This window comes from Myxocyprinus asiaticus, chromosome 34, assembly GCF_019703515.2.
Source record: "Myxocyprinus asiaticus isolate MX2 ecotype Aquarium Trade chromosome 34, UBuf_Myxa_2, whole genome shotgun sequence".
Taxonomy (NCBI): Eukaryota; Metazoa; Chordata; class Actinopteri; order Cypriniformes; family Catostomidae; genus Myxocyprinus; species Myxocyprinus asiaticus.
The window spans coordinates 8942103-8964040 of record NC_059377.1 but is presented as its reverse complement, the minus strand read 5'-3'; the positions used below and the strand labels follow the sequence as shown (position 1 = coordinate 8964040).

The following is a 21938-nucleotide window of genomic DNA, read 5'->3' as shown; positions in this document are numbered from 1 at the left end:
CAGATTACAAAATACATGCTGTAAAATGTAATTTGTAACATATTCCGTTAGATTACTCAAGGTCAGTAACGTATTCTAAATACTTTGGATTACTTCTTCAGCAATGCTAGATTTTTTCACTTGTTTTGACTATAAAAACTCTGCCAGTACAGTAAGACAAAATACACATGTTAAAAATACATTCTCTGAAAAACCTAAATATCTTATGCAGTGTTGTTTCTAAAACAAGATAACGCAAATTGATTTTAAAAACTTTTAAAAAATTCTAATCAAAAATAAGATTTTGCCTTAATATCAAAGGTCTTACTTAATTATCATCTAACGTGAATTTTCTTGATAAAAGAATATGATCGTGCCTGATAAAAGGTGCATGTAAAATGGCTAGAAATAGCATTTTAGCTTAGTGTAAAGCTGACAATTTACACAAGGTTTATTTCTATTTCATCTACTCCAAACTTACTTCAAACTTACTTCTCTGTCTGCTCGTATGAATGTAACACATCATAAGAAAGTGTTTCACCGCTGTTAAATTGCACTTTTGATTGCATCATTTATATGTATAAATGTTTTCCATCTGAAAGGACTAAATATTAAATGAAAAAAATGACAATAAAATGCAAAGTAATCTCTTCAGGAATCAAAATACTTTTTGAATGTAACTATTCTAATTACCAATGATTTAAACTGTAACTGTAGTGGAATACAGTTACTTATATCTTGTATTTTAAATATGTAATCCCGTTACATGTATTCCGTTACTCCTCAACCCTGAACTTAAAGGTGCTGTAAGCAATTTTTTCATGAAAAAGTATGCAAAAAATGTTCCTACTCTCTGAAAGATATTATTGTAATAAGTGTTGTGAGATATCACACTGGTCTCTGTGACATCACTAGGCTCTAAACGGCAAACAACATTTTATCCGCGGGCCGCGGTCTGAACGCTTTCTGACTGTCAATCATTTTGTGCGTTCTAATAGTTGCAGCGAATCATTGAGGCTTAATGCCATATTCTGATTCACAGTTTGTAAGTTGAGGGCGCTATTTCGCTATTGTTGTGTTTGACAACCGTGGGAACATGCTTTGTGTCAGTTTCAACGGGATCGGTGCAGTGTTTTGGAAAGAGGGGGCGTGGCTTAATCAATGACTGAGTCTTGTGTAAGTTAGAACGGCTAAAATCGCTTACAACACCTTTAACTAGTACATTTATATAGTTCTGGTGTGGTACAGGTATTCTGTGTTGAAGTATGTTGAAATTAGATATTAGATATCTGTTTTAAAATAGTAGATATGACAGTTTTTGCTGTTACCAAAGTGCCAGTATATGGACTTAAAAGTACTATGTTTTTTACTTAACCAGTACATTTACTTTATTATAGTGGGATTCAAGTATGGTTAAGTATCTTATTAAAATCACATGTTATATCTGTATATCTATAGTGTTACCAAACTACCATTTTCTTGGGATAAGCTGTGTTTTTCAGCTTAATCAGTATTTAAATGATTCTGGTGAGGTATAAGTATTCTGTGTTAAAGTACATTGACATTTTATCTGATAAATGCTTAAAAAAAGTAGATATGACAGTCAAGTCATTTTTATTCGTATAGCGCTTTTCACAACACATCGTTTCAAAGCAGCTTCACAGAAAATGATGCTGTAATGTCTTAAAGTCCTTTAGTCCAGTCTTTGGACAGTTTATTCTTTTTTATAGAAAAAAAGTTTTTTGAAACTAACCAATACATTTCAATGATTCAAATTAATTCATTCAAATGTATATAGTCTAAGAGAGCATCTATTGCGCAAACATTGCGTGGTTCAGTGGTATTGAGTAATATAGGGGAAGGTATCTGATTCCGGTTCATACTGAGGCGTTGCTGTCTAGATTTCCTATGGAAATGAGGTGTTTATTGTGTGTCATGTCATGCTTTACTCATGTCTACTGAAGTTTAGAGATGTGAGCTGCACTTCTGTGAAATAGAAGTGAGTCTTTCGCAAGACAATCTTCTGCAACATTGCATTGTGGGTGTGCCCATGAAAGTTACATAATGGGCGTTTTGAAAGCTGTCTTTATAAAATCAGCTTGCTCATAGTGTTTATTCTATGACTGGTTTGCTTTGTAAAATGATATTAGGTGACTAATTGAAATGTATTACAAAATGACTGACTGCCATTTACTTGCTTTAACTCCTACGTGTAACTATGGAGTCCATTTTCAGTGCTCTTTGTTTGTATTTGCAGGTATTGACAGCCCAGAGGATGTATGTATTCTCTACTCAAACAGAGCTGCGTGCTTTCTCAAAGATGGAAACAGTGGAGACTGCATTCAGGACTGCACCAGGTCAACCACACTTTTACATGCGCCCACTAAAAACGCAAGCTGTTCAATGACCAATCAGAAAGCAAGAGACAGTGGCCACACTTTTACCCTCCATAATGAACCATGTGCATACAAAGATCTTGAATGCACTGGGTGTTGCTTTGGATAAACGTATCTGCCAATTGAATAAATGTGAATGTTGGGTTAGGATTTAGTGTGAGGTAATACTGCGTGTGACTGTCTTGGACAGATTAACACCCAATGCAGTTAGTTGCACTGTAAGGAGCTTTACCAGCAGAACGGTTAACCAGCACTAAGAACCTCTACAGTCTGTTGACATATTCTCAGCTCAGTCGGATAGATATAATTTAATGTTATTCACACATATATCAACGAGCGACTACATCCTGTCCTTTAATTATCCTGTAATTTTTATTGTCCTTTATTTGCATATGATGTTGTGGTCCATTTTGTGATCCTATAATACACAGACATTAGAGGAAAAAGACAGCACACAAGAACTTTGATTCTCCCTTCATGCTTACATTTATCATATATGTAAGGAGACAAGAAAATAACACTGCATAAAAAGACATTCTTAATCAGTATTTTTGTCTTGTTTTCTTTAAAATCGCTAAAACAAGCTGAATTTACTTGATAAAAGTGTGTAATTTATCGAGACTTGTTTTCAGAGAATATATCTTGAATGTTTTTATTTTTCTTAGCTCATTATTCTTATGCAATTTTTAAAATAAATCATAAGTCTAACAAAATGTATTGAGGTTTATGCTTAAATAAAGAAAAAGTATTTGCCAATGGGATAAGACAAATACACTTAATACAAGATATATTATCTGAAAAAGTACATTTATCTTGTTTTATAAATGTTTAGATATTTTTACTGGAAAACAAAAATACTGATTACTGATTTTTTTGGCTTTCCAAGTTATTCTGGAAAGAATATCTCATTGTTTGGCCACATAAATGCAAAGAAATGACATGCAGATTTATGAATGGAGTTTAGTCTTCCTATGCGCAGTTACAGAGTTCATTGAAAGGCAGAGGATCAGAGAAAGATCTTGATCCTCTTGTCTCATCCTATTTATTTATAGGGCTCTTGAGCTCCACCCCTTCTCCCTGAAGCCCCTCCTCCGACGAGCTATGGCGTATGAGACGCTGGAGCGCTACAGCAAGGCCTATGTGGATTACAAGACTGTACTGCAGATAGACATCAGTGTGCAGGCTGCTCACGACAGTGTACGCAGGTACTGTACAAAGGTCACTGGGAAACATCCAACATTTTTGAACATTTTGTAGGGTACATCAGGGCTAAGGGGCCCCTGGGGTAAAAGGCAATATTAATTTGATTTTCTCCCAAAGCACTAAATTGCAACAAAAACTACCACAGCACTTTCCTAAACACCTGTTTGTCACCATACACTGCAAAATATTCCTGATCCATGAGATTATTATCATGTGCAATATCTAATGTTTGATGTTTTTAAGTAATTTGATCTAATATTTAATCATTTTAAAATGTTGCACATTTATGTAGCTAATGAGAATCCCTGAAATTATCACATTTAATTTTAGACAAAATACTTATTTTTAATTTTCCGTTTTGTTCAAGGTGATTAAATCAAAAGTTTTTTAATAACTGTCCAGTAAGTGAAAGGATAGTATTCGGGGTAAAATCCCCCCTGTTGCTGGGACTAAAGGCCCCTATAACACACATTGTTTTTTTTTTAAGTGGGGCGAATAGATGTATGAAAAACAAAATGTTCAAATTGACAACAGGAAATTCTGAACCCTTTTTTTTGTGAATGTAACAATCTTAATTAGTTATTTAAAAAAAAAAAAAAAGCATCTTGCTGTCTCAAAAGTATCTGCATTAGCTGACAAATTTTGCACTATAACTATTACCTCTATATCTACTCTGTAGCCCCTGGAGACCTTTTACCCCAGTTGTGGGGTAAAAGAACCCCATGCCACTTTTAATAAAAAATAATTTTAATCAAAACAACCTTCTGTTATTATGTAGTTTCACACAAATTATGTTGCTCCATCAATATTCAATAAAAATAAATAAATAAATAAATAAATATTAAATCTTGAAACACTTTGTAACCAGAAAAAAAGCTAATTTTCTCAAGGTGTGACTTTAGCCCAGTAGTACCCTATGTTTAAATTACTGGAATTAATTTAAAAATACTGCAAAAATCATTTTCTTAATCAGGATTTTTGTCCTTCTAGTAAAAATACTGTATATAAACATCTTTAAAACAACACAATTTACTTGAGGAGCAAAAATTTTGTCAAATAATAATCTCTTATTTTCATAGAATGCATCGTAAATTTAGTTAATTAAAAATTACAAAAAAAAATTTTTTTACTTGTTTTAAGTACAAATCAAAAATGTTGTGAGGTTTAAATGAAATAATAATAATTACAAAACATTTTATTTCATTTAATACATTTAAAATACAAAATACATTTAATTTAAGATCTTAATATACTGTAAGTCTTGCTGTCATGCACAAATGTGCTTCTCAGGTACATTTATCTTGTGTAAAGGATGTTTAGATATTTTAACTGAACTGGTTAAGAAATTGATTTTGTAGGGGGCCTGGGTAGCTCAGCGAGTATTAACGCTCACTACCACCCCTGGAGTCACGAGTTAGAATCCAGGGTGTGCTGAGTGACTCCAGCCAGGTCTCCCAAGCAACCAAATTGGCCCAGTTGCTAGGGAGGGTAGAGTCACATGGGGCAACCTCCTCATGGTCACGATTAGTGGTTCTCGCTCTCAGTGGGGTGCGTGGTAAGTTGTGCGTGGATCGTGGAGAATAGCGTGAGTCTCCACATGCTGTGAGTCTCTGTGGTGTCATGCACAACGAGCCACGTGATAAGATGCGTGGACTGACTGTCTCAGAATCGGAAGCAACTGAGACTTGTCCACCGCCACCTGGATTGAGGTGAGTAACCGCACCACCATGAGGACCTACTAAGTAGTGGGAACTGGGCATGCCAAAATTGGGGGAGAAAAGGGGAGAAAAAAAAAGAAGAAGAAAAAAAGGAATTGACTTTATGACTCCCTCGAAACCTGTCAAACAATGTCCTATAAGAAATTATATTTTGCATATAGAAAATGAAGCCTATTCTTAGCACCATTAAGATTTTTTAGATTCATCAGGACAGTTTCATGACAGTTACACACATTTTACCCCTTTTACCCATTTTGTCACTTTTGTTTGGAACAACCCTTCAAGTGGTGTCCCCTTCCTGCAGCAGTGCCCTTCAAGGGTGCAAAAATGCCGTTGGGAATTTGCCCCCAGGTTCATCGAATTGGTGTTGCCTCAGACTAGTAAGAGGTCAGGTAAAAAGTCCCCTCTATGCAGGGCCAGATCTAGGGGGAAAATATTCAGCCCCCTATCCCTCCACCACCAAGTTATCCCAATGCCCCCCCAAGAGCAAGTGAAGCAAACGGTCAACGGTTGTATGGCCACTAACCCTAACGTAATGTGCTTGAATGGAAGACACGTGTCAACAGAAGACACACAGCAAAGATAATAGTTAAGTATATATAAGTACTACTCGTTCAAGAAATATCAGTGCCCTTTTTTATCCTTCCGCCCCTGCCCCACTGAGGTCTGAGCCTGCCACTGCCACAATCTGAAAAATATGATACATTATTAAAATAAAAAAGTATACAGTATATACATCATAGTACAACCTCAATTCTGAAAAAGTTGGGACAGAATGAAAATGCTAATAAAAACAAAAAGTTGTGATTTGTAAATTATATTCACCCTTTGCTATATTGAAAGCACCACAACTAAACATTATTTGATGTTTTACCTTGTGAATCTAATTGTTTTTGTTTTTTTTGAAAATGTACAGTAATTTCAAATCAGATGATTGCAACACGCTCCAAAAAAGTTGAGACAGGGGCAGTTTAAGACTAATAAAAATTTGACGAGTTTAAATAACAAGGTGATGTGAAATGGGAGAAGTTAAACTGGTGAGGTAATTGTGTCCTGTATACTGTATAAGGAGCCTCCAAAAACAGCCTAGTCTTTCAAGAGCAAGGATTGTTCAGGACTTGTCAATTTGCCAACAGATGCTTCAGCAAATAACCCAGCACTTTGAGAACAATGTTCCCCAAAGACAAATTGGAAGGATTTTGGGCATTTCACCCTCTACAGTGCACAATATAGTTAAAAGATTCAAGGAATATGGTTAAATCTTGGTGCGTAAAGGGCAAGATGAAAACCACTTCTGAATGTACGTGATCTCTGATCCCTCAGACGTCACTGTCTTAAAAAATGGCATTTATCTGTAATAGATATCATGAACATGGGCTTGGGATTACTTTAGTAAACCTTTGTTAGTCAACACCACTCGCCGCTGCATCCACAGATGCAAATTAAGACATTACTGTGCAAAGCAGAAGCCCTACATCAACACTGTCCAGAAGTGTTGCCGACTTCTCTGGGCTCGGTCTCATCTTAGATGGAAAGTAGAACAGTGGAACTGTGTTTTTTTGGTCCGAAGAGTCCACATTTCAAAAGGTTTTTGAAAATCACAGCCATCGTGTTATCCGGGCCAAAGAGGAAAAGGACCATCCAAGCTGTTATTAGCGTCAGGTCCAAAAGCCAGTGTCTGTATGGGCCAGGAGTGTGTCAGTGTCCATGACATGGGTAACTCGGCCAGCTGTGAGAACGCCATGAATGCAGACAGATATGTACAAATTTTGGAGCAACATATACTGCCATCCAGCACTGTCTTTTCCAGGGACGTCCCTGTATTTTCCAGCAGGACAATTTCAAACCACATACTGCCCTGATTACAAGTGCATGGCTGTGTAAGCAGAGAGTGCGGGTGCTACACTGACCTGCCTGCAGGCCTGACCATCTCCAATTGAGAATGTGTGGCACATTATGAAGCACACCATCCGGCAATGAAGACCCTGTACAATTGTGCAGCTGAAGACCTGCATATTCTAAACTTAACAAACTTGTGTCTTCAGTGCCCAAACTGTACAGCTTATTTTTTACTGTAATACATTGCTGTGTTACGGTAATGAGAATCATCATTGAAAACAATGGGAATAATAAAAGTGAAATGTCTGGCTGGGCTGCAGTAATGAGAATTGGGTAATAAAATGTGCTTAATTGTCCTGATAATAGTCACAATGCAAAAAAAATTAAATAAAAATAATGGTTCATGCAAAATATAATTAATTTTTTTTTAATGATTTTGGGTTAAATATGACTAAGACATTATCTTGGTCAGGTTTCGTGAGAATTACCTGATTGTTTGCCATGTAAAATTCCTGTTAGGTCATATGTGTTTGTGTGTCTGATTGTGTTTGTGATATGTTTATCAGAATCACTAAACTGCTGATAGAACAGGACGGTCCTGACTGGCGGGAGAAACTTCCAGAGATTCCATTGGTTCCTCTGTCTGCCCAGCGGCACCGTAGAGATGAACCCAGTGCAGAGGTTCTGCAGGCCCGCGCAGCCAGAGCTGAACAGGAAAAGGGTGAGTTTAAGATTCTTCACTGGATTAAAACAGAAACATAACCAACAGCTGCAAAAAAGTAAGGGAACCTCTGTTCTGTTCTATACATTAATCAAGATTACAACCATTTTATCTACTGCTAGACTATATGCATGAGAATGAATTCTAATGTGAAAATGTGAATGGTACTTGCCTCAATAATGCTAGGGTGTGTGAGTGGCTGCCAGGGTGTTGCTATGCCATTGCAAAGGTGTGTTTTGATTGGCTTTTAGCATATTGCTTTGTGGTTACTAGGGCGTTGCTAGGTGGTTGCTATGATGTTCTGTGTAGTTGCTAACTCGCCCAAGTGAAAAAAGAGCCCAAAGAGCCAAACCAGCAAAGAGCTGCAAACTTCTGGCAAACATTTGTGGCGAATCAAAAGCTAATTTGCATGTACACCAACAGGTATTTGCTGCAAATTTGTGGCAAGTTTAGATTTTTTGTATAAGGCTGATCAATTACAAGCCTAATAGCACATGATTTGAGGTATCATTCATGTCTATAGCACAAACACTGCGGTACAAGTTACACACTGACCCTAGCAAAAAAATCTAGAGTTCTAGCAAACCTGCTGCACATTTGGCACTCATTAATTTCACATGCAAATTAGCTTGCTGCAAGTTTGCTACAACGGTTTGCCAGAACTCTCAATTTTTGTAAGGGGAAGTATAATAATTGGGTTAGGTGCTCAAATCCCTAACTTCACATATGTGCCATAGTACAAGCACAACTAGTAGATATTACTAATATTATACTTCAAAGTAGTTTCTTAAAAGTGAAAGTGTACATCAATAGCTTCATTAGCAATGTATCATCAAATAGTTTACACTTTATTTTTAATCCTGGGTTAACATAAGTTTCACACTGTTCATACTTTATGTACTGATTTTATACTGTACATTTATAAATCCTGGGTTAATATTCTTATTTGCAAATCTACAAGGTTCAGTGTTTCCCACAGGATTTTGTGAGACTGTGGTTTAGTGGGGTGTGGGGGCATGCTCCCCCATAAGAATATTATATACATTTTATAGTTAAATGCATCAATCTGGTGCACACTGAGAGCAAAATTAAGAGGCTAGATCTAAGAAGAACTTTGTGCTCTTGTAGTAATATAATCATAAACACATTGGCTGTATAGATATGAATGGTGATGACATGGCAAAAAAGTCACACCCACAAAGCATAAACGAGACGGAGTTAAAACAGTAGCATTACTTCAACTTGATTAGTTAACATTACAAATAGCCTAATGTTACATGATGAGCCAACTTGCTCCTCAGATGCTGAAAATAGTTATGTTGTCAGAGCCACTGGTAATAACATTAACGTTAGATAATTAGCTAAGGTTAGCTAGCTAGATATAATGTTACATACGTTATACATTGTTGTACATTTGGGGGGGGGGGGGGATACACCCTTAACCACATCCTCCACTGCGTTGAGTTAACATGCGTTATTAAAATTTTTAATTAAAATTGTATATCCTTTCTTATATGCTAAAATGAGAACATTCCTGACCCATGACTTAAAAAAAATATATATATGTATTTAAATTTATTCGATTATTTGTCTTCTTTATCGTATTTATGTATACAATTTGGATGGTTTATACTTATTTATTTTTTTTAATAATTTTTATTTATTTCATTTGTTTATTTTTTTCCCTTCACCTGTACTTGTCTTTATGATTGTATTCATACATTGTTTGATCTTAGTGAACATTTATATAGAAAAAAAACTCCACAGTTTTACCACCATTTGTGGATTTTCAGACGGTCCCTTACCCACCGTAGGAAAATTTTCCAATTTATATCAATGTTAAATTGCCGATCTGGAACGATTTCACCGTGACGCCATCTGACCAGCTTAAATACGGGACGATTGATTCAATACGAGGCACATCATTTTATCTTTAAATACGGGACGATCCCGTGTTTTACGGGACAGATGGCAACCCTAAGCCAGATATGTAACGTCGTTACCTAAAGTTAACATTACCTAACTTAGCTAACGTTAGATTGACGTTAATTATCAATGATAACTTCTGAAGTAACGTTATCTGTTTGCTGTCGTACACCGATAATCAGTCTCATCAGGATTTCGCAGCACTTTTTCCTGATTTTTGCTGTCCAAAATGTCTGAATTTGCTGTGGCTTTTCTCAAATTTTGCTTTGCAATTTGCTGCATTTTTTGGGGGGTTGTTTTGCAGTGAAAACTCTCAAATCATCATTATATACCTCTGTAATTGTGTTAATTACATTGTAAATGCAATTACATGTAAATATTTTAGTGCATAATAACTGAATATGCAGTTAGCAACCAAAAAAATAAATAAATAAAAAATAAAAATAAAGCACACAAAAATAACATACATTTAGGTGAAAGCTGTGGGTATTGAAAGACCCTTAGTTATTTTTGTATTAACATTTTCTGCCTCAGACAATGCAAGAAAACGTATCTAAGGTTAAAATAGACATAAAATAAATCTGTAAACTAAAAACACAAATGAGGATTCCATAATTAGGCCTGTTGCCATTGTCTGATATTTAAATCTGGTAGGCTATATGGCCATATATGAACAAATACAATTAGAGTTCATATATTTGTGCATTTATGTACACATTTAAATTCCCCAAGTGTTTAAAAATGTTACATATATGAAAATTGTCATTTTTGTCATATTCTGTATATTGCATATATCTACTGTATATAATTTACATTTTTATATTAGTAAAAACATTTATAAACACTTACTTTCAGCATACAAGTGTTCAGCATGTATGGCCATTTTCAGATTCGTAGCCTACTGTATTAATAGCACTTCAAATTCTAATCACATTTTATTACACAACTAATGGGGATTTTAAGTGAATGTTAGGGATTCTTTGTATAAATGCGGGTTTTGTGTCTCATTCGCAGCACGCGGGGTGAAGATTAAACACTAGCTGTGATGTATGTGTGCTGTCTGCGGTCCCACGAAAGTTTAGAAGGATTTTGATAGTGAACGCTCAATGAGGAGGAGACGCTTCACTGTTACTATGGAGATGACATAACATTGAATGGTCATGTACAGCATCCAACAAATTAGCATGCTTGCTAATATCTGCTTGTCCATCTGTTCAATATTTTCAACTGCTTCCTTGTACAAAGTGCTTGAATAATGTACAAAGTACATTAATAATGAGGCAATCATTGTTTAGTTTATGATTCAGAATCAGAATGAGCTTTATAGCCAAGTGTGCTCACGTACCAAGGAATTATTATTATTATTTTTTTGGTTATAGGAGAAACAAGTGCACACAGAACATTACAGTGAGACACAGAATATAAAACAAGAGAAGAGTATAAATAGATATACAAATAATAGGACATATAACATAGAATGGCTTATGTACATGTGCAGGTGGTAATGTATGTGCAAGGTGGGGTATGTACAGTTATTGAATTAAATATGTGAATTTACATAAGTACATGACATTCATTGTCTGTCGCTAACATGCCACAATATTCAAGCACACTGTCACATTGTATTGGTTTTGGCACCACAATACAGTGTTAGCATTGCAAATGCAAAATGACATTTTAAAAGATCTGATACGTGTATAGCACTATGCCTATATGATAATCAGGCCTTCACACTCCTGCAAGCTAGATTTAGCTGTCTCAGCACTTTACTGGTTCGTTTTGAGCAGCTGCATAAAATTGCACCATCATTAGCTTTAGCATTAAAAGTGTTATGAGTAGCTAACACTAAGATTTACTGCAAGCTACACTGTATGAACATAAGGTTCATTCTATTAGCAGTAAACCTTTTACATGTATTCATTTGGCAGACAATTTTATCCAAAGTGACTTATGATGATTTCATCAGTATGGAATCTAAGTCAAGACTCAAGAACTTAGCAAGCGGCATGCTAATGCTCAGTTGAGCTACCAGGAACAATTACCAGTATGAGTGTATGCAGCCCATTTCTTTTTATAATGCCCATCTGAATATATGAAGGGAGGTTGCTAGCATGAAGCATATTGCATTTCTAATTAAAAATAAATAAATAAATAAATAAAAATCCATGCTGGGGACACAACAGAACTTAAACAAATGCAGGCTAATGTTTAGGCTAATGCTGATAAATAATAAATATCATGTTTCACGAGGTGGATTTGTTGAATTAAACTTAGTGATAGAAGTCCTCATTAAGTTTAGCATATTTTGTACAACTGCATGGCGTTTTAGTTCTCCAAGTCATCATTTTTACTACAATTATGCAAAAAGACACAGCAGCTAACAGCATTTGTCAGCATGAATGTACCACGCTTGATGGCAATCAATTATGCAGAAACGTAACACAGTCAGCTCTCATCGTAATGGAACAAGACTGCTCCAGTTTCATTTTGACCTGAGAAAGGGAGACCCACATGAGCACATAGCACACATTAGCATCCATGATCACATTAACAACCTTCAATCTACTGTCCCTCGAGAGAGATTATGTCATAGGAATGGAGTTAAAGTAAACATGAAATCAAAATTGACCTTAATTACTCTCTTTTAATACATGTTGCTGTTCTTGTTGTTCACGCATCTCCAGTACACATTATTAGCTATGCCAGTTTAGGCATTTTAGGCTGCTGTTGTATGTAATACAGCCTTTCTGAAACCTTGCCAGTAGTAGTAAAAGCAGTCATTTAAAGCTAGCTGATGCTACTGTAATAAAGGTTATGGTCATAATAGCAAACAACAAAAGATTTGTTACCATTTGGATATGTCACATGCTCTCATAGGTAAATTTGGCCTTCTGCCTCCAAAAAAATCCACTACAAACTCACATTCTGGTCTGGCCTCATTATGTAATGGAAGGCTCACTGATTTTTAGATCCAGGGACCACTGATCTCGTGCTAGACCTTAATTTAGACCTTATTTACCTCTAAATTACTAAATTACATCATCCATTTTCATATATAATAAGCACATTTTATGTTATCTTTACTTCAATAAAAATCTTTATTTCAGTAAATTGAAAGAGTGTCAAAACATCAAAATGTGTTGTGCATTGGGGGTCTCTGGTGACATCAGCTGGAATAAAAATAACAGTTACATAAAATGACAACTATGTCCAGTAGATGGCTGTAGTGCTGCATGCATTGGCTGATTTCTATAATGCCGTAACAAACTTTATTTCTAGATTTTATCACAAGTTATGCATTTAATATATGTTTAGACATTATATAAACAATTATTTGTCAAATTGTAGCATTTTTTAGACCAAGTGTTGAAGTGTAAGATTTTGCAATGATGCTCCAATATGCTGTCGAACATTACCATGCTGTCACAGACAAATCTGATTGTGATACAAAGAAAAGACAGTATTATTATTTCATTACCTGTTATTTATGTAAAAAAAAAAAAAGAAAAAAAAATCAAACATCAAAATTTTAGCATAAACTTTGTCACACGGGTCAGTTTCAAACCTGTGTGGTTTGTTTGGTACAGTATGTGTGGACAGGTTTTGTCCACACTTGTGAGGGCTAAATGTCCTCATTAGTAAAAAAAGAAAAAGAAAAGGATTCCAAATGGGTCAGCTGATGTTGATCTTCAAATCTAGTGATGTGCATGTTTGTGTGATGGTTAGGTTTAGGGGTAGAGGTTGGAAATAGAAAATATCATTAGCATGGTATGAAATCAATTTGAAGTTTATGAGATATCCTCACTAATATAGTCAAGCAAACCTGTGTCTGTGTGTGTGTGTGTGTGTGTGCGTTTTCTGCATTGTGGATGTTTTATAGTCTCACTCCTTCATTTTTGTGTGATTGTTTTCTGCATTGTGTCTGATTTATTGATTTTTATTTGACAAATGAAAAAAAAAAAAAAACCATTGCTCTGTGGTGGGTCAGTTTTGACCCGGAACAACACGAGTGTAACTTTTTTTTTTTCACAAAGCCTCAACTCATCGAATCCAGTCTAAATGTATTTATTTTTTTTGTGTTCAGATGGCAAATGTAGGAAAAGTAACCAAGTCTTGGACCACTCAGATGAAGGATACCATTTTTATTAAGGAAACAAAATGGAAATGGGTCAAAAATGACCCGAACAACATGAGGGTTAACACTGTGAATATTACAATATTTTAATATTTTGTTTTTGTTTTTTTGCCGTAAGATTTCGTATCATTAGAGTAGTTTCGATATTTTTTCTAAAACTTCAGTTACAGAGTTACAGTTGTTGAGTTTTATTTATTTCCATGAAACTGTCCATTTCAATTAATCTATTCCAAACTTGTTTGTCATCACTCAAAAATGTTCATATATTAAAATAATAATATATGTAAGAAAATATTGCTGTTTATTACTACGTATTAGTTTGGTGCATATAAATGGAAATGACATATTTTTATTGTGTTTTAGTTCTTACTTTTAACGTTTTTAATCTACTTGGCAACAATGGTTGTTTTATTGAAATCATAGTTCCTCTGATTAAAATTAAAAGCACATTATTTTTAACTACATCGCCCGGCCCAAGTGCTAAGCATCCTTCCACTAACCTGTAGAATATCTTAAAGGGCACATTTTTAGGCTGATAACTGTAATTCAGTGAAAAAAGATATGGAAAAGGTGAGAGGAGAGGTCTCTGGATTGGGACATTATGTGCAGAAGTATAACTCTACTGTACCTACTCTCTCCACAGCCAGAAAAGCAGAGGTTCAATTCAATGTGCTGAAGCAAGAAGGAAACGATATGGTGAAGAACGGCCAGTTTCAAGGTGCTGTGGAGAAATATAGCGAGTGTCTGGCCATCAAACCCGGTGAATGTGCCATCTACACCAACAGGTATGTTCTTTGTCCTACTGATAAGAGGAAAAATGCTGGACTTTACAACACAACTAATATAATTATCAGCAAAAACACTGGCTATGTTCACAATAGCATGCTACCATGCTACCCATACTATTTTGGCAGTATACAGTGTTGAGTAGTAATGGGTTACATGTAATCTGTATTACATAATCAGATTACAAAAAAAATCAAGGATTTGTATTTGGATCACATTATGTTTTAAAATGTGCGTATTTCAGATTACAGTTACTTTCTTATGGATTACATGATTGCATTTTTGACTACATTACAAATCAGCCAACGGCAATAACCTAGTGCGTAATTTACTGATTATGCTCCTAATATTTAAAAGATCATCTAAACCAGATCCTAATTGTTGACTCATTCAACCAGACTGCCAATACATTTTTGCACAAAATTAGATTAAACCTGCAAAAACAAAAATATTTCTGAGATGAACTGAACATGGAAAGTAATGAGGTCATGTTACAACATTGCCTCCTACTATGTGAAATGTTCATCATTGCATATTGCACACTGTCTATAGTGCATGCAGTATGCGATATGCTAGTATTCTTCTCAGTTTGTGTACACTGCAGTTCATTTAAATTAATTACAAAGTGTCAACGAAATCCCTAATAGCTGCTCATGTTGTCCAGTCTCTAGTGTTTCAGTCAGTTCTCTCAGAGGATGTGCTGAGACTAGACCTACTGCTCAGACAAACCAGTTCAGTCAGCAATTAGCTCCGACAACTTCAGAATAAAACCGCAGATGGGAGAGGAGGCAGATGGCATTGCTAAATGAGAAGTGTGTGTTGTGTTTTCCAGAGCGCTGTGCTATCTTAAACTGGAATGTTTCAAAGAGGCCAAACAGGACTGTGACTCAGCACTTCAGATGGAGCCAAACAACAAGAAAGCGTTTTTCAGACGAGCACTGGCACACAAAGGCTTGAAGGTTCATGTTCTCATAATGTCATCAGAGCATTTGCCTTTATATGGTCACAGATATTCCTTTTGCCTATGCACATTTTACAGTGTTTACCTCTGAAATTGTGCAGTTTAGATTGTCTGTATCTCCCCCTATAGGACTACCTGTCAGCCAGCACTGATTTACAGGAAGTACTGCAGTTGGATCCAAACGTGCAGGAAGCGGAGCAAGAGCTGGAGATGGTGACTAACCTGTTTCGAGAAAGTCTGTTGGCCAATGCTCAAGGTAAACTGTCATTTCCCCCCAAAAAACATAAACTTATAGAAATTCTTCACCACGAAATGAAAATTTTTAGGTTCAAGGTCATTCCAAACCGTATGCTGTTAAAGAAGAAATTTTTAGGAGAAGAATCTTTATCGATGACTCATATGAGTGACACCATAAACTTTAGAAAGAACCATAAAACACTATATTTGAAGTCTTCTGCTTTATGTGAGAAACAGGCCACAACTTTAATGATTATTCACAGAAAATCTTTCTTTTCGCTGCAGCTCTCAAATGTCATTTTACATTCATCACATTCAAGCTGGTACTTCTGTTTGGTTACAATACACGCGCGACCCAGTAAGCATTTGCCGTAACCATGAGAAGAGAAATAATTATAGTTTTGCCTAAAACTTTCAGAAAATACAAATTAATCTAGCAACATAAATTTGCTAGATTATGTGAACACTCACCAAAAGCAACAATTGTGATCAGTAACACTTGAAAGAAAAAATATTTAAAGCAATAATACTTCTCTACTTTCACAAATAGAATTCAGTGGTCATCACATTTTCTCATCACATCACATTTTCAGCAGGTCAACTTTGTGTGTTGTTTTGGCAGAAAATTATTTTGGGGGACAAAACACACCTCTGGAAATTACTTAACACTACATAGTAAAGGAGGCAACTGTGTATATATATATATATATATATATATATATATTTTTTTTTTTTTTTTATGTAAACACTCACAGTTACATAGTTGACCATACAGAAAATTAATTGACACAGGTAACACAGTTGACCTGGACACGAGAAAGTACAGTAGCAAAATTTTCAAGGGACAATATTTTAAAGGTTATAATTATGAAACTGTTCATTATTAGTTATTATTTCATCAAAACATTGTTTTAAAGTTATTAAACTGACAAAATGACACCATGTTGTGCAAGTCATAAAATGATGTAAATCACAACCAGATGGCACAACCATCTTATTGCAGCCAGTAACAGCATTTTTTATCATTATTTTTTTTTGTAATTAACATTTTTTATTAAATCATACAATAACAAAAAATGCAAAACATATATATATATATATATATATATATAGAATCAACATTTAAACCCCACAACCCCCCTCCCCAAACTATATATATATATATATATATATATATATATATATATATATATATATATATACACACACACACATATACATACATACAAACACATAATAATACACACTTAAAACTATATTACACTACTCTCTCTCCACGCCCCACCCGAGAGCCCTCCAAAAATTCCAAATACCTGCCCCATTTCTGGATAAACAAAACCAAGTCACCCCGTCTTCCCGATGACACCTCCTCATAAGTCGCCACCCTACCCACCTCCGTGCACCACTCCGGATATGGGGGCGCACCAGCTGACCTCCAACCCCTCAAAATAACCTGCCTAATGATCATCACACAGGTCAGAACCCAATTGTCTATATGACTATCCCCCATATCAATGACCGCCCCATCGCCCAGAACACAAAGTCTGGGGCAAAACGAAACCCGAGTGCCTACCACGTCAGACACAAAATTCTGAACCTTCAACCAGAATTTCTGGATCTCGACACACCACCAAAAAATATGGGCCATGTCTCCATCCTTCAATTGGCATCTCCAGCAGGTGGGTGTGTCTTTAAGACCAAGCCTATACAATCTAGAGAGATCCAATAGAATCTATGCAAAATTTTGAATTGCATAAGACGCACCCTTGCATCTCTAGATGCAGACTTGACATTTTTAAGAATCCTAGCCCACACTCCCTCCTCCAATACAAAGTTGAAGTCTTTCTCCCATACTCTCTTAAGAGAGGTTAAAGCTCCGTCCCCCAAACTATGAATTAACAGGGAGTAATATACTGATGCCTCATGAACTTTTCCAAAAGCAGTAATTACCACTCCCAGAGTATCTGCCAATTTAGGGGGGCGTGTGCTACTCCCAAAAACCGTACAAAGCAGGTGGCTCAGTTGTAAATACCTATAGAACTGAGATCTGGGGATCCCAAAATGTTGAACCAGATTTTCAAACGATCTCAACACTCCACTCTCATACAGGTCACTGAGTGTAGCAACCCCCCTCACAATCCACTCTGGCCAGCAGAAAGGGGACTTGCCAATACATAGTCTTGGGTTCTGCCATATGCTCGTGGCAACATTTAAATAAATGTCCGATTTAAACATTCTGGACACTTTTGTCCAGACCGAATGTACATGTGAAATAACGGATGTGACTTAACTTCTCCGATTAGTTTGATAGAGAGGCTTTGCAATGGCGAAATAGTGGCAAGAACTTCCTGTTCAATAACAAACCAGGGAGGGGCTCTCTCAGGTGGAAATGACCAATGAGCCAAATATCTGAGACTGAACGCATAGTAATAAAACAAAATCTTGGGTAGGCCTAGCACACCTTTGTCAATCGGCCTATGTAACTTATTAAAATGCAATCTGGGACGTTTACCATTCCAAATGAAGGAATTCGCTATGCTATCAAATTGCTTGAAATAAGAGAGGGGGACATCTACAGGGAGAGATTGTAGCAGGTAGTTGAATTTTGGAATACAATTCATTTTAATAACATTAACCTTCCCAATCATCGATAAATGTAATGAAGCCCACCTGTCCACATCACTCAAAAACCTTATTAAAGGGTCAAAATTAACACTAACTAAATCACACAAATTTGCTGGGAATAAAATCCCCAAATTCTTAATGCCCTGTTTGGGCCACTGGAAGGCGCCAGGCTGAAAGGCTGTTACTGGACAGTACGCTGTCAGAGCCAAAGCTTCGGATTTAGACCAACTGACTTTGTATCCTGAGAATAATTAATAATTCTGTGGAGGCAAGGCATAGATCTAGTAGGTTCAGAGACTAAATAATAAAATATCATCTGCGTAAAGCAGAAGCTTATGTGCCACACCTCCCGCAAGCACCCCTGGAAAATCATCCTCCTTTCTTATCGTGGCTGCTATTGGTTCCAGGGCAAGACAGAACAATAATGGGGAAAGAGGGCAACCCCGCCGGGTGCCCCTATTCAGAATAAAATAATCTGAAATTAATCCATTTGTTTGTACCGCTGCTACAGGGTGTCTATAAAGTAACTTAATCCAACCAATAAATGGACTCCTGAACCCATACATTTCCAAAATCTTAAAAAGATAATCCCATTCTACCATATCAAACGCCTTTTCGACGTCAAGTGAGATGGCAGCGACCGGAGATTGTTCATTCGCCACTGACCACATGATATTGATGAGACGCCTGATGTTATCAGAAGAGCTACGGCCCCGAATAAACCACACCTGATCTATATGTATAAGAGATGTCATAAGTTAGCCAAAATTTTTACATCTAGCTGGATCAGGGAAATTGGACGGTAACTCTTACACTCGCTTGGATCTTTGTCCTTTTTAAGAATCAGACTGATCCAGGCTTGTGTCATGGTTGGAGGAAGCTTTCCATTCTTTAATGATTCCGTATAAACTTCTAACAAAAGTGGAGCCAGTTCTGTAGCATAGGATCTACAAAATTCAGCGGCAAAGCCAACTGTAATATTTCTAAATTACAATTACACTTTGAATTAAACTAAAATATAATCAAAATAACAAAGTGGTCAATTTTGTTTTTACAAAATCCAAACATTCTGCCCTCTCCAACTTCTTCCACCAGCCCCTTTTGCAGTGACTTAAAAATCACTCCATGACAACAGGTGGAAAAATACAAATACAAATTAGATCATAAATACAATTGTAAATATAAACATAATAATAATAATTGAAAAAAACAAACCATAACCTCTAGAAAGTTTAACACATATCTCATAATGTTTTGTTTCATAAAATGGCTACAACAGTGATCATCATGTACATAATTTGATGTTCCACTGTATTTTTAGGGTTTGGACATTAACTTTATTACCACCTGCTGGTAGAGTCACCAAACTGCAAATGCAGGAACTGAATTTGGACTTTCTCAAATGTCTTAGCGCAATGACCTATTCCTCAGAAGAATAGCAAATTGTGCTTTACATACAATACACCCCCAGTTTGCATGCCTACACCCACAGTAGTGCAAACACTCCCACCCACGCCCACTTGCGCTTTGCGCTAGCACGAAAATTACGCTTAGAATTAGCGTTCTCATGAAAATTGGTGCATGGTCTTAGCGCTTAGCGCCATCACAAAAATAGATCCCTTGATATTTTTTTAGTACATAAAATTATGAAAAGTATTTATATTTGAGGTCATTTTTTAATGCTTATTTGCAAAGTAGAATGACCAACTGTACAAAACTGGACAGCTAAATACCAAGGTTTTATGTGAGATACACCTACTTTTTGAAAAAAAAAAGAGATGAGTTTTCCAACAGGTAATGATGCGATATGGAAAAATATAATTGTAGGCAATATGCATTGGTACTATATATTGATGAAACTGTCTTAAAAATATATGATTATAAATAATTATAGAATGACCCAAAAGCATACGGGTATGGAACAACATGTAAGTAAATAATAACAGAATTGTCATTTTTGGTGAGCTGTTCCTTTAAAACACCTACTGTAAATTCATCTTTGTTAGACACATTATGCAACCTTTTTAATTTGTTGAATTTTGTGTTAATGTTGAATAGTTTGTGTAAATAGTTAATAATTAGGGTAACAACACTTTACTAACACCCTTATAAAAAGTACTGTGGCTGTACACAGTAGGTAATCAGATGGTAATACCATGATACTGTTGTATTTTGAATTCATTTTACGATTAGAAACTCAGTTTAAGTGCAGCATATATTATGTTGACTATGACCATTTCCTCTCTTTAGGCTGACAATGAAGCAGTAAATTATTCAATGAACTGAGAGCTCCAGGAAGAGCAGACTCTCCCTCATTAAAGCGTGAACAGTGGATCCAATGAGCCTGTGAAATCCTGCTGCAGTCCTGGAAGACAGAGCCCTCACAATCCTGTCAGGAGACTCCATTCATCTTTCTGCAAACTGTCATGCAATGCAGCCAACACTTCCCTTCCAGCAAAACCCATCTTACATCTACTAGGATCATTGTTTCTGATGCAATGCTGACAATGAAATGCATGCAAACGGTTTTTTCTCTCGCTTCAGTAGGCACGTGTGGGCATGGCACAGCTGGGAAGGTTATTGACAAACTGGAATCCTGGATTATGATGAGAGAATGTGCCTTTTATATGAAGCTGTGGCTCACAAAGTGATTTAACACTCTTGGACGAAGATTTATTTGCTACATTTAAAAAGTTTGATTTCTCAAGATTTAATATATTTTTAATAGCTGTTCCATTGTTCTGTGTAATATAAACATATACGTAGCTCACTGTAGTTTCTTTTTTGGCTTCTTTCAGCCTTCGACCCAACCAATATGCGACATGGTGTGAATGTACACTAAAATTCAATTTTTGGGGATGTCAGCAAATGTAATATATTTCAGATGAACAACTTCACAAGAGCTTAATAAATGGCTTTATAAACTTCAAGGGGAAATATTTTTGCTGTTAAAACAGTTTATAAGCATCTCGTATGTGCTGAAATTGAAAATGCACTGGAAATGTTTTGGAAAGTCAACCTGTCCTGTGGTGACATGCCATACCCCATCAAAGATGGTTTTAAGCAATATTTCGCTTATTCTTGAATGATTATGCATGTCGTTTATATGGCCCCATATTTATTGAGAGCACATGGAATATTCAAAAAGGTGATTACAATGATGAAAACCTAAAATTCCTAAAAAGAGTTGGTATTAGTGCAGAATAAGGTTTTATTAAAAATTTTAAACAAAGATATTTTGACATTTTTATGAAAAGGTACAATTTGTTCAGGTTATATGGAGTAACCCTGAGAAAACATTGATATTGTTTTTAATCAATTTATTTTTACCCTTTAAAAACAGTAGGTTACTGCCATTTTACTTCTATATTTATGCGAGACTGGGCTACATGAACATAACGCACAATGCTTA

The 21938-nt window shown here is 35.9% G+C and overlaps 1 protein-coding gene across 1 annotated transcript in view; it reads left to right on the top strand.

Moving 5' to 3' along the window:
• Positions 1 to 21456, top strand: part of LOC127424849 (sperm-associated antigen 1A-like) — a 22415-nt gene extending 959 nt beyond the window's left edge. Inside the window, exons 2-8 of the mRNA XM_051670337.1 lie at positions 2237 to 2336; positions 3428 to 3580; positions 7702 to 7856; positions 14561 to 14702; positions 15536 to 15662; positions 15794 to 15920; positions 20777 to 21456. Coding sequence (XP_051526297.1) covers positions 2237 to 2336; positions 3428 to 3580; positions 7702 to 7856; positions 14561 to 14702; positions 15536 to 15662; positions 15794 to 15920; positions 20777 to 20781 — 809 coding nt within the window. The 3' untranslated portion in view covers positions 20782 to 21456. The remainder of the gene's footprint in view (positions 1 to 2236; positions 2337 to 3427; positions 3581 to 7701; positions 7857 to 14560; positions 14703 to 15535; positions 15663 to 15793; positions 15921 to 20776) is intronic.
• Positions 21457 to 21938: the final 482 nt, after the last annotated feature.